Genomic DNA, 17,025 nt, shown 5'->3' with positions numbered 1-17,025 from the left:
ATAATTGATGGATTTAGGGCAGGGAATCTAAATATAGCTTACTCTCATAGTCTTTAAGTTGGGACCTCTGTGACCGATCTGTTAATAAGAAATCGGAGAAAGGAAACTCAAATCCTGTGGGAAATTAAAATTGTAGAAGTACTCTGTGTATGTTTAATCTGAAAGATATTTCACATATGTAGGGCTAAATACAAATATAGCTGTAATATTTTCTTTCTATAAAACAGGATTAAAAAAGGGTTTAAGAAACATCAAGTTAATAAGATTTGTGAGCACTTTTGCCCTTTTGTGTGAGTAATGAATTATTTACAGTATGTAGTATTAGAGGCTTGGCACAAAACTGGATATTCCCCGAGTGGTGAACCAATAAAAGTCCTTGTTTCCTTTGCCGTGTACATATTAGAAGCAAAAAGGATGTTAGGTAGAGAAACAGACGGCATTAGCAAAAGGTGGTTGAATTACTGCCTCAGTGCTCGATCAACATACTCACCAGGTCTTGAAACAGTTGCTGTCCAGCTCATGCACAGAAAATGCCTGCTCGTATCTGAATGATTCTGGTTGGTCAGATCTCCTGTGCACTTTTTCCCCAGGAAACAGCAAAAATCCTTCAAACAAGCAAACTGTCACCCCAGATACATTTCTGGGTTGGGTTATCAGTTCTACTGGATTACAAAGGAGTGAGCAAAACTGGGAGCAGAGAAGCTTTGGAACAGAGATGCAGAGAAACATATGTGTTTAGGGGTAAAAAAAAAGATTTAGTCATAAATTTATTCCTAGCTTGCTTGGGGTGGTTAGGGAACTGTATGTGTTAGCCCTTTGTCCCGTGCAATCTAACCAAAACATACAGCAGAAAAACACCTGCCTCCCACGGCCAATTTCTTAATTTGTCCATTTACGACTTTATTCAGCCTTAAGTTTTTTTTTCCTTCTTGATTTTGACTCTCTAGCCTCTCTCATTTAGTAAAAGTTCTCCACAGCTGTGACTGGAGGAAGAAAAATACCCACTTCTATCCAGGTAACATAAATAATAGCAGAATTGCACAAGAGAAGTTACTGACTCCTTCCTTCCTCAGTTTTCCTACCCAAAATTGCTTAACTTTGGGGGCAGTAAGTTTTAAAGCATGGGCAACAGACAGAGTACATGCAAGTCCCTAATCCCTAATCAGTGATCAGCAGCATCACTGGAGAGCTTGTGGCTGGGTTTCAGTGGGAACAAGCTTTGCTACATCACAGGACACTGTTGGTATCTCTGTGGGTTATTTCCATTCCCCATAAATAAACATGCTTTCCCCAAAGAGTGGGGAACCAATAAAAGTCGTGATTTCATAGAGCATACTGGGTTTGACTGAAGGGCCAAAGAAGGGTTCTGTAGAAGTGTTCTCAGTTTTAAGATCTGTATGGTCTCTAATAGCTGGTATCTTTTACTGTCAGTGAAGTCATCACTGGATATTGTCCTTTTTATGTTCGTGCCCAGCTGCATACTTGCCTGAAGCAATTTTCTCAAACATGTATACAAAAGCAAAATTCAGTAGCTTTTTTTGCACTGAATTTCACCTATGTACATACTGACTATCTCCAAAAAGGAATTCAGCGTACACTCTCTTTTACCCTGTGAAATGGAGTTTGATATCATGACTCGGGCACGCAAAAGTGGGTCAGACTCTTAATTCATGTTCAGTTTGTTCATTTCGAACTTCTTGGTTTATCTGGAGTGAGTTGCCTGGGGAATTTTTGGAGTCTCCGTCAGGTCTTTAAGGTCAGGTTAGACAAACAACTGTCAGAAGTGATACTGATGTGGCACAGAGATACAGACGGAAGAGAAGGTGCATTAAGGTCCTTTCCTGCCCTATTTCTGTAACACTAATCAGAAAAGCCCAGTTTTACAATATTTTGCTAAAAGCTGGCCTGATTCTGCTCTCATGCAGAGGTCAATTGGGAATAACTGCTTAGGGCAGTGAGCCAAATTCAGTACATGAGATCAGAAAAGGGATTTTTGAAGGGAAAGAGTTTAAAAAAGAAAAGAAAGGTTAAGAAGGGAAGTGAGATTGTAGCAGTACCTGGGTTCTGTGGTACCAAGTGCACTTGTCTCATGCAGACTGTGAGCATGCTGCTGGTGTGTGACTGAGATCATTAGCTCATGTCAGTGACACTTCATAGAAGTTAATGGATCCAATATGGCTCAGTAATTTCTTTCACCTTTCCTATCTCCCTCAACCATTTCCCCTTGAAGCAGTCACTTCCCTGAATGGGAGCTTTACTCAACTTAATGCTAATACACAGTGTAAACAGGAAATACCAAGTCTCGCCCCAAGTTTAGAGCGTTGCTAATGCTTTCACGATGTTAAGAAACTGATTTTGAGCTCACTTTGCTATACTAACTTTATAGCATATATTCTTTGATGTCGAGGGAGTAATGCTGGTGTAAATGGTGTAACAAGAACCACAGGTCATGTACAACTCTACGTCTTTTAAGATATGTGGTAATCTGGGTGAAGCAGGGGAGCTTCAGGTAACTCTGAATAATTTTGTTTTAGTACGTTAAGCAATATTGGCACATCAGTCCGAGTCAGTATATGCCTTTTCTGCTGAGCTACTGTCCAAAGGACCAGACTGGCTGTCTAAGTCTAGGGTTGCTAGAAACCAGTACAATCTTGCATTGTGTGTAATATAAACACCATTATATGTTGCCAGCTGGAAGCACAAGATATTTTTATCTAAAGCTTGTTGAGGTGGAAAGTGAACTCAAAATAACTGCTCATGGTATAGGAGCTTTTGTTCCAGAATAAGACAACTTTATTCTGAGTATCTAATCAGCTCTCAATTCATTTCACATGAAACATTTGTAAGTGCTCCCACATGGGAAGATTATCAAGACTCAGTACTGACCTTTGAATTCACAGCCTGCTATCCTCCAAATTAATTTCCACGTATAGATAAATCCTTCTAACTGGACAACCCCACAAATGGTATAATGGGGCCTTTTTGTTGGCAGGTTATTCCACAGATACAATTTGAGAAAGAACTTTTTGATTCTGCTACAAGAATTTTTGTGCTACTTGTACTTCAACTGAAATTTGTCATTGTCAGTCGACAAATTCTCAGTATCTTGGCCGGCCAGCAGAGCATCAGTTGCTGAACTGGTGTATCTGTTTTATTATATTTCTACGGTAATACTGCTTGGAGATCAGGTCTCTTCTGAACATATCAGTAGCGCTCTAGTCATCCAGGGCTTTCTATTCCGGATCACCTAGAGGTTGCAACAAAGCCCAATTAAGCTGTTACTGAGAGGTGCAATTCAATTTTCGAATTGAAATCTGCCAAAGGCAGATACAGCTGATACAGACATAGCGTATTGACAACTTGAGTGCAGGTTTCATGTAGTGGAAAAGATAAGGAGAGTTACGAGTGGATTAGGTCTTTGTTGCTGGACCTGTGTGACCTATACTAAATAGTGTAGCCATAGAATGCTTTCATGCTGTTTATATGTACGCACCTGCCTCGCTGTCCCACCCCCCAGAACCACAGTGTGCCTCTGTCTCTGTTGTGTTCAAAAACAAAGTTTGAAAAGGTTAATGTTACAAAAAATAGCAAATGTCTGAGTATTGTATGATTTTTTATCTTCTTCGCTTTATGTGTGGTCCGGGCCTACCTTTTTAGATACTAACTGCACATTGCATGGATGCTGCCCTGGTGCTCATCATGCTACTGCTGCGGTGATTCAGAAATGTTAATGACAGTCTTCCTCGCAGCCTACAGCAGCAGTGCCCTGTGGTACAGCCTAGGAACTGAAGCATAAAGAAAAGATTTAAAAATGTATTGATTTCAGGTGTTTGATTTTTAGAAAATACCTCTCCCTTTTCTTCTCCCACTTATCCTCAGTTGCTCACTGTTGTTTTGCCTTTCAAACAGGATGGTTTCTTCCTCTTTCCACATGACTGGGATACTGGGAAAGAATTTTCTTGCTCTCAGCTCTAGTGGTAGGGAAGCCTTCAGTGTGCACAAAGAATAACTGAAAGGAAAGTATACTAAACAAATTTAGGGGAAATTCATAGACTTTGAGGGAACTAAAATCACAACATCGTAGCCAAATCACACATATTTCCAAGGAGGTATAATTTTCATACATTTGTTCTGACAAGAATTATAAAGCAAGGATTCCAAGTTAATATTAAATCAACAGCTGCTAGGAGAAGGATATACAGTCACTCAGGCATATTGCCTTTATTTTCTGCTGTCCTTCTAAACTAGGATCGCAAGGCTGTTGCTTCCTGTATCGGTGTGTATTAAAAGTTTGATTTTTAGACAAAAATCTAAATCAATGTGGAAGGTTTTAAGGAACAAACATTGCTCTAATGTTGCTACTAATAATGTAGGGCAGGCAAGCACTGTCCACTGAAGCTAAAAACCAGTCAAATGCACACATTGCCTCTACATCATTTCAGAGCACCAGAATTCTTGGACTAATGAGATGACAATTCATAGTTGAGCAAAAAGAACAATTTCTGAGCATTGTCTATCAATGGAGCATAACTAATGTGTTTTTACCTTGGAAGCCCATACATGCACTAATCAGAGGGCTTTCACTGAAACTGTGCCTGACTTGAAATCTGTGCTGTTAACTCCTTCATCACTATTCCGATTTCTCATCTAATTGCCAGATTCAAAAGGAGTAACACAGTAAGCTTCCACAGTGCTAAAGTACCTTCTTTTGGTTTTGGAGATACTGCATGTAACCAGTGATGGGAAGACAGTAGCTAAGGACACCAAATTAATCATGCCATAATCTGATTTTCAAAAGAATTTAGGTTTCAGGCTAAGCTGAACTCCGTACTAAATACAAACCCAACTTCCGAATGGGAGGGTATAGAGAAGACAGTTAAAACTTTTCTTGGACATATACAGTGAAAGGATGAGAGGCAAAATGGGCACTAGTTGCACCAAGAGAAATTCCAATTAGGTATTAGGAAGAAATTTCTAACCTTGAAAGTAGTGATGCATTGCAGCAGGGGCTCAGAGAGGTTGTGAAATATCCATCAAAACATGTCTGGACAAGGTTTGGAGTAACCTTGTCTAATTTGGCCCTGCTTTGGGGGTAGGGGTTAACAAGATGCCCTTCAGAGGTTTCCTCCAACCTTTTGTGATTCTAAAATATACAATAATAGCACACTTAAGATTTACATCTAGAGTCCAAAATAAGTCTGAGAGGAGAAACTGAAATTTAGTTACTGTTCCCAAGGCTTTTTGTATAAACTTAAAATACAAATAATTCAGAATATATTGTTATCAAAGAGAAATGCTTCAGATCCATATTGACATAAATGAGGCAAGAATCAGTCTTTCAGCTGTTAAATACTATCAAATCTTTTTTTTTCTTTTTTTTTTTCCCTTTTAGCTTACCTTCAATCTAATCAGGTCATGGGCTGGGGAGAGAAGGCAATTGAACTACGCTCTGTGGAAACAGGAAATCTGGAAGGAGTATTTATGCACAAGAAAGCACAGAAGCTAAAATTCCTATGTGAAAGAAATGACAAGGTACAGAGATGACTAGAGTGTGGTGATTTAGCAAAAATGAGTAATAGTTGACTATGACTCTAATTTTAACTACACTAATTAACTACAGTTAATTTTTGTAACTTTGTTTTTACATCGGTTATTTCTTACCTTAGTATAACTTCCCCATTCAAAGCAAATGTAGTCACTGACCCCACAAAGCACTCACTATGGATATGCCGCACTTTCACACCACCCTACTTCAGCCAGCTCTGTTATAACTCCTATTCCACCCAGCCTTAACTGATATCAGAGGTGGTAACAAACACAGACATTGCTAACTGGCCAGACTCCAGCACAACAGGTGTAGTGGGGAGGGCTAGTGAGCCAGCCCTGATAACGGCCAACTACAGGACTGCCTCTCCTGGGCTACTGAAATTACAGGCAATTCAGAGCAGCCATCATGGAAACAAAACCCAGCACTCTAATTAATTTGAGATATTGCAGGCACTAGAGTATGGATAATCAAGTATGATTTCTTGCATATAGCAGTTCTTGATAAATGTTCTGTGAAACCTGCTTAGTCCCACTGACATGTTTCGAAAACTGGGGCCCCAAAACTGTTTAGATTAATTATTTTAAAATGTTGTCTTGAGTCTTTCCAAATAGGAAAAGAAATATACTAAAATATATATCCCAGTTGTACCACAAGCACAGTTTCACTTTAAAAAGTTTCTCATAGGATTAAAATTGAATTGTGATATATATATATACACACCTTTGTATTTGGGACTGTGGCATTCTCTCAGATTTCCTGTATGGCTAAAAATATTCTCATAAATGTAAACTGACAGTAGCATATCTTTTTTTTTTCCCCCTTTCAAGGTGTTCTTTGCATCTGTACAGTCAGGAGGCAGCAGTCAAATATACTTTATGACTCTCGGTCAAAATGTACTATTCAACTGGTAAATCACATCAAAATGAAGGATGCTTTGAAATTCCCTGTTAGGTAGCAGTATAAAATGCTTGGAGGTAATATAGACAAATTTGCACTTTTTACGTATAAAAAATTGTGTCATTATTAACTTAACTAAATTCATATTCTTTCAGCTTGGAAAGAATTCCATTTTCTTGTCAAAGTATTGCAAACATGTTTAGTTTGTCTTCTAAAATATGTTGCAAACCAAGATTGTATTCACAGTGTTAGGAGAGAACAACTTTAATGAAGAATGTAGCCAATATAAGAAACTCCTGTATTCTGAAAAGTGTACAGTTTCATTTTCACAGATGATGTAACGTTGTTATCTTGAACTGAAGTCTCTTTCTTTTTTGGACAGCAACATATGTAGGTAGATATAAAAACACAAACAAATTGGGTGACAAATTGGAGTCTACTTTATTTTGAATTGGGTTTTGGCTTGTTTTGCATTTTAAGCAAGCTGTTACTGTTTCACAAAGACTCACTTGTCCAAGTCTTATAATCAGTGAAATAGCAACTGTTCATGATGGGGCCTAATGCAGTTTGGGATGCTTGAGGGATCGTATCCTGTGCTAGGTAGAGAGGTGCATTTCACTACAGAGTTGTAAAAGCAGCTACTTCTAGACGTGTGCCCTATCTGGTAGATTTTACAAAATGCAGGGGACAGACTTCATGTTTCTCTCAGGGCTGGATGCCTGAGCCCGTAGACACAGTTACTGTAGAATGTATTTGTAAAAATAGTTTAAATAGTAGTCTGTCAAAATCATATATGCATAAAGCATTATGGAACCTGAACCTGTAACTTCTATCCAAACACAGGACCCACACTCATATGAGTTGATTTAAAGGCACTACCCATGTATATAAGGGCACAGGATCAGGCACCTTCTTTTCTTCCCTTCTTGCTCTTTCAGCATCAAATCTTCATGTATTTGTGTGTAAATATAATCTTTCCACAATGGATGTTAAGATTAACAAATGTATTCTTAATATAGTTATGAAAATATCCAAAGAGTTAATCTATTATAAATAGAAAATATAAATAATTTCAGGTGCTTTCTATGCTAATTACTTCTAAATAAAGCTGCATCCACTAGTGTTATTGGTGCCAGTGTTTCTGCATAAACTCTGTTCTCAGGGGCTTGTAACTTGGCCATAAAACTATACAGATATAATATATATATATATACTATATATAATCATATACTATGATTAAATTTAGGGTTTAATGCAATCCTCATTTAGCTGATTTTTGGATGTGCTTTGGAAATGTAAAGCATCAAATGTAATACAAAAGAGCTCATTCCAGACATGATACATATGGATGATGCTGTAGGCAAAAGTGAAATCGCTAGCTACAGTGTTTGAAAACTGATATTTTTTACTTGAAATATGTGATACTGAAAGGTGCAGGGGAAGTGGGTTGGAATATCTGGTCGTCTACCTCAAGACTGATGGTTCAAAGTTGACTAAGAAGGGGAAAAATAAAGTTGTTGAAACTGGTAGCTGTTTTGTTCTGTGTGTCAGGTTAAGTTAGTATTAGCAGTCATGCTGTGACTGACAGGTGCTTAGATTGCAACCACCAGCTCCAGAACTGGTATCCTTGTATATGTCAGCAGAGAATCAAACTAGGGGCTAATCACCCTCCCCCCACTTCCCCCTGTTGGCACCTCAACTGCTGCAGGCAGATCAGAGATGCCCTACACTGTTGCTATCTATGTTCTTTGGCTATGTGGAGGACTGCGCTTTCCAAAGTTATTAACCTAGCACTTTTCACGAGTACTGGCTTATCTCAAAATGTGGAGTGTTTTTTATGAGGTATTTTCCTTCCAAATGTTTTAACTTACAGAAAAATAAGCCTAAGGCCATACTAAAAATATGTGCAGTTAAATACTCAAAGTGGTTCTTAATGTATGCAAGTCATCGGCTTGTGTGCAGACTTGAAATCTGAATGGTATACTGTGCTCGGTTGGAGCTTGTGAAAACAGGAGGTCTCCGTCTACTTGTAGTAACGTTCCTACCTGTTGCCAGTGCTAGGACGGGGGCAAATGAGCAAATCATGGCTTGGCTTCCTATGCTACTGAACACGGGGCTTGTTTTGTTCAACTTTCACCAAAAAAAAAACCTCCAAACCAAACAAACCCAAACCCGTTACAGAAACAGAGATGAAAGTTACAATTACAGGCAAAAAATAATTTGCAGACAATCAGAAATACAACTTACTTGCTTTTGACTTAAAATAAAGTCTTAGAGACTGTGAAGAAAGAACAGCTTTCATTTTTGTACCCAGTAGATGTGCAAAAATTGCTTGCAAAACTGCTCGTGCTATAAGCAATCAGTGATCCAGGCTGCCCTATAATATTTTTTAAAGCGTGCTTATCTCAGCACCCTCTGCATTACATGGGATGCATGTGAATTTTTTCCCTCTCCCATTTTGGTGTCAACAGGTAGGAGGCAGATTTTTCCTGATGCTAGGCACTAGTTAAAAAGAATTTAGCAGTGAACAGTGGGAATTTAGAACAACCCATATCAACAGATTAAAGAAGCAAATGTGTTCAAATTTGTTTAATATTGTTGTAACAGAAAAGTGTGACAGTAAGTTGACACACTAGAAAGACGTTTAGCTCCATACCAAGAGGGAAAAAAAAAAAAAGCAAGTTCAAGAGAGGGAAGGTGCACTATTACATTGAGATTTTAATTTTTCATTCTGTTTCCTTCTATTAGCTCTCTTTTCTTTCCAGCTATGATTCAAGGCAGTGGGTTGGACTTTCATCTGTCACTTTGCATGTAAAACCATTGGAATTATTGGGGTTACATCCATATGTAAATGTGGAAGGAATGAGGCCCTTAGAGGTGAATGCTTTTAAAGGATTTAGAAGCGGTATTGCAAGTAGCAATAGCAACTGGATGCAACAAGGAGAAGACTGTGGCATTTTCTCTTTAACAAGAGAAAATCAGAATGGTTGAAGATGAGAAAGAGCCAAGAGATGTTGAGAAGAGTAACAGAAGAGAGTGGAAGTGACTGAAGAGGAGGGAAAAGCTGAAGAAAATAAACAGGAGTAGCCAAAGGGATGGGAGTGGATGTCTGGAACAGTGTATTGCTGTAGGAGGAATAAAAAAAGGTTAAGAGATGTTAAGGAAAAGAAAGTAACCAAAGAAATGGAAAGGTATCTATCTGGAGTGACCGGGTGGTCTGAACACCGAATGAGAGAGTGTTCTGAGTAACTGTTCAGCTCAAAGCAAAAGTTCAAAGGCTGGAGGGGGGGGGGGGGAAGTCCAGAGACCCAAGTTTATCCTGACATAAATTTAACTATGCAAAATGTGTGTCAGATTTGTAGTTTCATTTTGTGAGGTGTTTCTGTAGCCGTACCCTTTCATTAACTTTTAAAACCAAGGAGTGAACTGCTTAACAATGTGTTTTTCTCGTGATGTCACTATGATGTGAACAAATGCTATAGGGGCAGAAGGGCAGAACAGTAAGGATCCATGTCAGTAATCCTTTGGTACATGCAGTATCCTAATGGGAGGTGGTGCTCCTAATGTTATATTTGCCAAACAAGATTGCGCTAATACTGCAGCAAGATAGTATTGTATGTGCCTGCTTTCATTTTAGGAATGGTGACCTCTATTCTGCAGCCTGAACCTTGACACATGACTTTAAAACCTGGGAACAACGCAAGCCATGTACTGTACATTATGTATTGTTCCCTAATGTTGAAATTGTACAACTGAAATAATAGTAATAAAAAATACTCTGAAAATCAAAACTAGTATTGTGCTTGTAAAATTCTGTTACCTTGGCATAAGCTATTGTAAAAATCATAGAAAGCTTTGCTATTGTTTTCTAAATCCAGTCAGTATCCCTAGGGAAAGATCTACACCTGCCTGTAGAGACAAAACGAATATATTTCCTTGCAGCGGGTAAAGTTGTTGAGGTATCGGTGTGAGAGTTCAACCTAGGCAGAGTGCTAGTAAGGGTGACAGTTGGCGCTGTGCTGTGTGCGCTGCTAATGAGCTTCACAAGTGAGTTTCTGTGCTTACGCCTTTCTCTTTACACAAATACCCAGTGGGATGAGGGCAGTGGAACTAGAGCGAAATGACAGCTTGCAGTCATTGACACTACAAGAACTGGCTTTTATGCACGTGTATCAGCCTGAATGCCAGGTTAGCCCAATTCACTTTTTCTCAGGTATGCTCATGCAGCCTTTATTGCCGCATATAAAATTTATTACTACACATAACGTTGAGGTGGGATAGCACATTGTAGCTTAAGACTAAAAATTAGGAAATTTGCCATTTATGCCAGTGTTGGGAGTTGGAAAGGGTGAGGGCATGAGGCGAGATTTCTCTTTATTTTTCAAAATGAAGAGTATCTTTCATCAACACTGTATCTCTTTTAAGCTAGCAGAGCATGTTGTTTCCAGCATTTGATGTATTGAGTGAGATCTGTATTATAACTTTAAAGATACCGTGGTTGCTTGATTGGGTAGATAGCTTAGTTTTGCCAGTCACTATTGTTCTTTCCACCAAAAGTTATTTCTAAGCTTCAGTAATACTGTACACCTGGGTTATTCCACACCAGTTATTTCAAATGAGTTTCACTCCCTAGCACAAGAGGAAATATAGCAGGCTTGAGTTCCAGTACAATTCTGTCTGTTGGACAGGAGATTTTCTCTCCTTTTTATTTGCTTACCTCCTTTAAAATCAGGAATAATTGTAGTAAGCAGAGAAGAGCAAGAATTCTGGCTTCCTGCTTCACATGTGATTCAATTCTGCACCAATGGCTCTGCTATAAAAAAAAAGTATAGTGATTCATATATGCATTATTAGTCGATTGGGAGATGTCATTAATGTTGTGGAAAAAACTTACCAAGAAATAAAAAGTATTGTTTTCTAGAACCAGCATGAAAAATCTTGTACTCGGCCCTATATATGTGAAAAGAACTGCAAGTGAGGATCCAAGGGTTTACTCTTTTTGAGGGGATCCTTTATTGTTTTGTGAGTGTAGATGTGTGTTACCTTGCCAAAGGTTGGTAACATGTACAGTGAGAAGTGCTGATCTTCTTAAGACCCTGTTTTTCCCCTTGCTTGTAATGTTGTCAGATTTTTCAGAGCAGGCTACAGTTTCCATCTTCTGTATTAACTATTACCAGTTCATTTTTTTCCCCCCCTTAACTTTAGCCAAGATGGTTCTACAGTTTCCAGGAAAAATGCTAGGGACAGTATTTGTCTTGTCCATGTTTGTTCTTACAAAAAGATGGAAACAAACTTCACCCATCACAAAAAAAGAGACAGATAAGCAAACTAGCAGGCTTTTCTATAAAGAGGTTCCTAAAGTTTCTGTAACCAGAACTTGAGAAATGGTCAGTAAACTGGTCTTTGTACCTTTTACCAAGCCTGTGAAAAGAGAAGCTCATTTGCCATCCCCATTAAGACTTCTCCATTTTCAGCCGAGTTAAAAATGTAAAAATGCATGTTCACACATGCTCAATATAACCTCTTACAAGAGCCTATCTCCCAGACTCCTAGCAAGCGTGCTGCTCCAGCCTGAATGGCCGGGTCATAGAAAGAAGTTTTCCTGCAGTTGCAATTCTGAGCTCAGACCACATAGCCCAGCCAAAAAACAGCACTAAAGCTGGTGTGAGAAAGGAAACTGCAGTTACTGAAATCTGAACAAGGGACACCTGATAGAAGTCTGCAGGCAAAGTAAAACTGGACAAAATGCCCAGAGATGAGAGCAAATAAAGGCAATTCCAAATCTAATCTGCACTTACTACGTTTGGGGCTTAGAATCATAGAATCATTAAGGTTGGAAAAGATCTCTAAGATCATCGAGTCCAACCGTCAACCCAATACCACCATGCCCTACCAACACCACTAAACCATGTGCCTAAGCGCCCCATCTACCCGTCTTTTAAATACCTCCAGGGTTGGTGACTCAACCACTTCCCTGGGCAGCCTGTTCCAAGGCCTGACCACTCTTTCAGTAGAGAAATTTCTCCTAATGTCCAATCTAAACCTCCCCTGGTGCAACTTAAGGCCATTTCCTCTCGTCCTATCGCTGTTACTTAGGAGAAGAGACCAACACCCACCTCGCTACAACCTCCTTTCAGGTAGTTGTAAGAGCGCGATGAGGTCTCTCCTCAACCTTCTTTCTTCCAAGCTAAACAACCCCAGTTCCCTTAGCTGCTCCTCATAGGACTTGTTCTCCAGACCCTTCACCAGCTTCGTTGCCTTTCTCTGGACACGCTCCAGCACCTCAATGTCCTTCTTGTAATGAGGGGCCCAAAACTGAACACAGTATTCGAGGTGTGGCCTCACCAGTGCCGAGTACAGGGTTGATCTACCCTGTCTAGACTAGTACTAAAACATTATTTGTATTTTTATCTGATACATATACTAAGCTTGATCCCCATGGCAGGTGCTCTCAGGAATGTCAGAGGAATTGTTGCATGGGCTAGTAACTAAAATCTCCTCCCTCATCCCTCGCTCATTGGCATTGACTGCAGGTAGGCAAGCAACACCCATTTAATCAGTGGTGTGCCAGCAATCAAAAGTAGTCATCTCATCCTACCCTTAAAGATAGGAATATTCTGTTGACTAATGAAAAGCAAACTGGGCCCAACTACGCCACTCATTTGTGTGATTACTAAGTAAATCTCAACTTATTTACAACAAAATAAAATTAGTCTTTCTCTGATCATCCTTGCTCATGATCCTCTCCTGCTCCCCATCCCAAGTTGTTCAGTTAAAATACTATTAAGAAAACAGAAGGTTGCAAGTTGCTAGAAACTGAACCCACCTGGAGACACAGGAGCATCCAGCCGTATACCGATTCATCTGATACAGCTTCTGACAAAATCACAGAAGAGGTGGATACTGGACTCCAGAACAACTTTCTGACATCAACAGGTAAGACCAGGCCTCAACTTGCCCTTCCTTAAGGTAGTAGCCAGGATCAAGCTAATACATAATTTCCTTAGTCCCCTCCTCCTCCACACACACACTTCATTCCAGCCCTACATACCTTTAAGTCTGCATCTTTTTTGTGTTGTACATTCTGTAAGGTGCTGCACGAAATCGATCCCAAAAGCGTATCGGTGCCAAAAGTCAATAATGTGATGTGATGACCACTAGAATTTATCCAATGTAAGAAAGCAACCATAGAATCTGCAAGTAGCCAAGAAAAAGCCAGGAAGGGGAGGCACGAGTTAGCAGGCACTAGTAAAGAACATACAGAATTCCTCTCTCCCGGGCAGAAACTGCCCCACCTTAAGAGCCCTTCAAACTTACTGTGACTTGACAGTAGAATTGCACTGATGAAGTTGTATTATCCATGTTGCACCTAAAGGCATAGATAAAACAGTTTATATCTCACCACCACAAAACACACTTTTGCAAACAAACCAATGACAGTCCAAAGTGAAAACATTTGGGGTTTTGTCTCATAATACGAAAAACTAAAATACTTTCTTTAATTTACAACTATTTGCCAAACAGTAGAGCTAGGCAGTAAAATACAGCTACACACACACACAACGCAAGTTACATAATATATCAAACAAAGTGTAAATAGCTTTGTATTATCTATTGCTATTGGAGCTCAAATGAAATGGCATTTGAATTTTAGCTTTGGTTTACATTTAAAAGTAGTTTGTTTCATGGTACAAAATTGCTCTGCAATGAAATTGTTTCTCCAAAGACCGTCATAAAAGCTAGCTTACAAGTTCAGTTCCATGTTTAGGCAGCTGCATTTAAGTTAAATTAAATGAAACATGAGCAAACCTGCAATCTATATAAAAGACTTCTATAGATTCTAAAACCTGCGCAATAAATCGTGGTTCCACATAATAAAAGTGTAAGACCTCTTCCTGCTGATAGCCCACCACTTTCTTAAACTGCTCTTCAAAGTGCATAGAGCTGATTAAAGGGCAAGAGGATGTATGCTGGGTAATCACCTCAAATGTTATTTTAGCATTATTTAATCACTTCCTGTTATTTTCTAGGTTGATTTAACAAAAGCACCTAGGAGATAATGGTGAAATGTATTAGAAAGGCTTTTCCATTTTTGTCCTAAAAACACTTTGTGGCAAACAACTGTGTTTTACAGTAAGCTTTATGATCTTGCACAATAGCTACATTTTTTTTAAATCTACAGCATCACCTTTTATTCTTTTGTGCCTTTCATTTCTCCAAGATATATTAAATACAATGTTTAACAGAATGTAATAATGTCCTCCTATTCAGCTCAGCCCATTCCTCACTGGCCTTGCTAGAGACTGACGCTGTTTTTCTAAAGGTGTATTGTACATAAAAACTGATACTTGGCTGCTAATTATGTCTGAGAATTTGAGACTATGTATTGATTCACCACAGGTCAACAGTGGTACAGTTCAGCACGCTTCGTTGTAGGTATATGAAAAATCATATTGTCTCCAATGAGCTTCTTACATGCCCCGATGGAACAGGCTCAACGTAACACACTGAGCTCTTAGTTTTCGTTATTCTGATACAGCCATCTGCTGATGGCTCATCGCCATTCATTACTGATTCTCCAAGTGTTTCTGAACTTCCAGTTTCTAATACAGTCACATCCATCCCACTGCTCAGGCAAGGCCGGGAAATCACATCTAGAGGAACTCACAGACATAACCAGTCATTAAAACGTGCTGTTGACATGCCGTCAGCAAAAGAGATTTACCCTCTTCCAGTTTTGAACTTGGTGTGTTAGCTAGACCTCTGCTGGTGAGAAAGAAGGTAACAGGAGCTTAAGTTCCTGAGAGATGGAACCATCTTGTATCTGAAACTGCAATGCATACAAATTTATCCAAAGTTATAAAGTATTAACTCTACTATCAGTCCCATTATCACTCCACAAAAGCTACAGCTTCATAGTTTTCATGACTGAAACCACAGTGACTTACAATAATTAAAAATCCTGACAACAGATGTAACAATTACCTCTGCTATAAATAAAATACTTTTCTTCTGCAAGTCATATCACGACCACAGACAAAAATGGAGAGAAGCTGGGAACAGTCCACAGATTTCCTCATTATACCTACAGATTCATTTAATAGTTGGAAAAAAGTCTACACCACAGCTCCCCAGTTAAGGCTTGTACGTGATGTGAAATCACAACCTGTGCAACCTCAGTAAAAAGGTATTTGAGTTGTGTTCGTTTTTTTAAATCATAAATGCCATTTTATCAGCCCACACAACAGATCATGTGTTTACCGGGAAAAAAAAGACACCACGCTGAAGTTTACTCAATACCTTTGGCTTCAACATAAACATCAAGAATGACTGATTTGTTTTAAATTTTCTCACTAAAGAGCGCACTGTTACATAAAATCCATAAACTCATACCATTCCTAGGGAAGTCTAAAGGCCAGAAAAGGCTTGGTTTTTATACCCCCTTGTCTTGTTTTCCAGTCTGTTTTAAATGGTTCAAGCAACAGGTTTTCCAATTTCCCTGAAGCTCCACAGTGGCAAAGGCAGTATACTTTACAATCATTCCCAAGCTGTGAGCTCAGAGAACTGTTTCTGGCCCAACGCATGAAGCAGCTCTGCCTAAGCTGCAGCCCCACTTTAGTCTTCAGGATTTCCAAAGGCTATCTGAACCAGTGACACTATAAATATTGGAAACTGCTCTTTTTCCTCTTCCCACCTCTTTATCTTTACCCCTCTCTCCTCACTGTCCTGCTGCTTTATAGCCTAATGTTTCCTCTGATAGAAAAAAATACATATATTAGCAAGAGCTAATAAAGTATTAAATACAAAGTTCTTAATTCCCAGAAGTTTCACTAGTATCATAAGTGATCATAGTATCATAAAGAAGAACAGGATGATCTTGATAGTAGCAGTGGGATGAAAATCAATAATAAAATAAAAAAGTAAAGTCACACACTTAGGGACCACTAGTAAGAATTTCTCCTAATAGATGGAAACTTAACCATTGCTGTTGGAAACAGCAAAGGAGAAAGACCGAAGAGACTTCTTCAATAGCAGGATGATTACTATCACCAACACACTGCAACTATGAAAAAAGGTAAACACCATTTTACGAGCTAGCACAAGACGCTTCCGTTGCAGCTAGGAATGCATTCGTGTTGAGGCAGAAGCAGTCATGAGTATTATGCATCCAGTTAAATTAAAACAGAATCGGGAACAGGTGCAGCAAAAAGTCCCTAACGGGACGCAGGGAATAAAGAGCCTCTTCGTTACTCGGGAGGCGGGCAGGCCCAGCCGCCCTGCCGTACCCTACCGAGACGAGCTGGGGGCACCCCCGGCACCGCACCGCACCGCACGGAGAAGACGAGGGCGGGCAGCGGGTCGGCACCGGAGCAGATGGACAAACGGCCCTTCCTGCCGTTGCCCCCAGGCTCGGTTTCTAACGACCGAGCAGCCAGCCCCAGGAACAAGCCCTGGGGTACCCACAAGCGGGGGGATGCCACCCAACGCCTCGGAAAGCCCTTCTCTCCGCCGCTACCCGGCTATTTATTGCCGGCGGCCCCGCGGCTGCTCCTCCCACCGCCTCCCCGGGCCTCCGCTTC

At 39.7% G+C, this 17,025-nt stretch overlaps 1 protein-coding gene across 3 annotated transcripts in view; it reads left to right on the top strand.

Moving 5' to 3' along the window:
• The window catches only part of NRK (Nik related kinase), a 107,272-nt gene extending 97,535 nt beyond the window's left edge, over window positions 1-9,737 (top strand). For 2 of the 3 annotated variants that reach the window (XM_075162333.1, XM_075162332.1), the window contains 2 exons: window positions 5,393-5,532; window positions 6,376-9,737. In XM_075162333.1, coding sequence (XP_075018434.1) covers window positions 5,393-5,532; window positions 6,376-6,459 — 224 coding nt within the window. In that variant the 3' untranslated portion in view covers window positions 6,460-9,737. The remainder of the gene's footprint in view (window positions 1-5,392; window positions 5,533-6,375) is intronic. The other variant, XR_012675580.1, reaches the window with a different exon arrangement.
• Window positions 9,738-17,025: the final 7,288 nt, after the last annotated feature.

Source organism: Calonectris borealis, chromosome 13, assembly GCF_964195595.1.
Source record: "Calonectris borealis chromosome 13, bCalBor7.hap1.2, whole genome shotgun sequence".
Taxonomy (NCBI): domain Eukaryota; kingdom Metazoa; phylum Chordata; class Aves; order Procellariiformes; family Procellariidae; genus Calonectris; species Calonectris borealis.
This window is presented reverse-complemented; position numbering and strand designations above follow the sequence as displayed.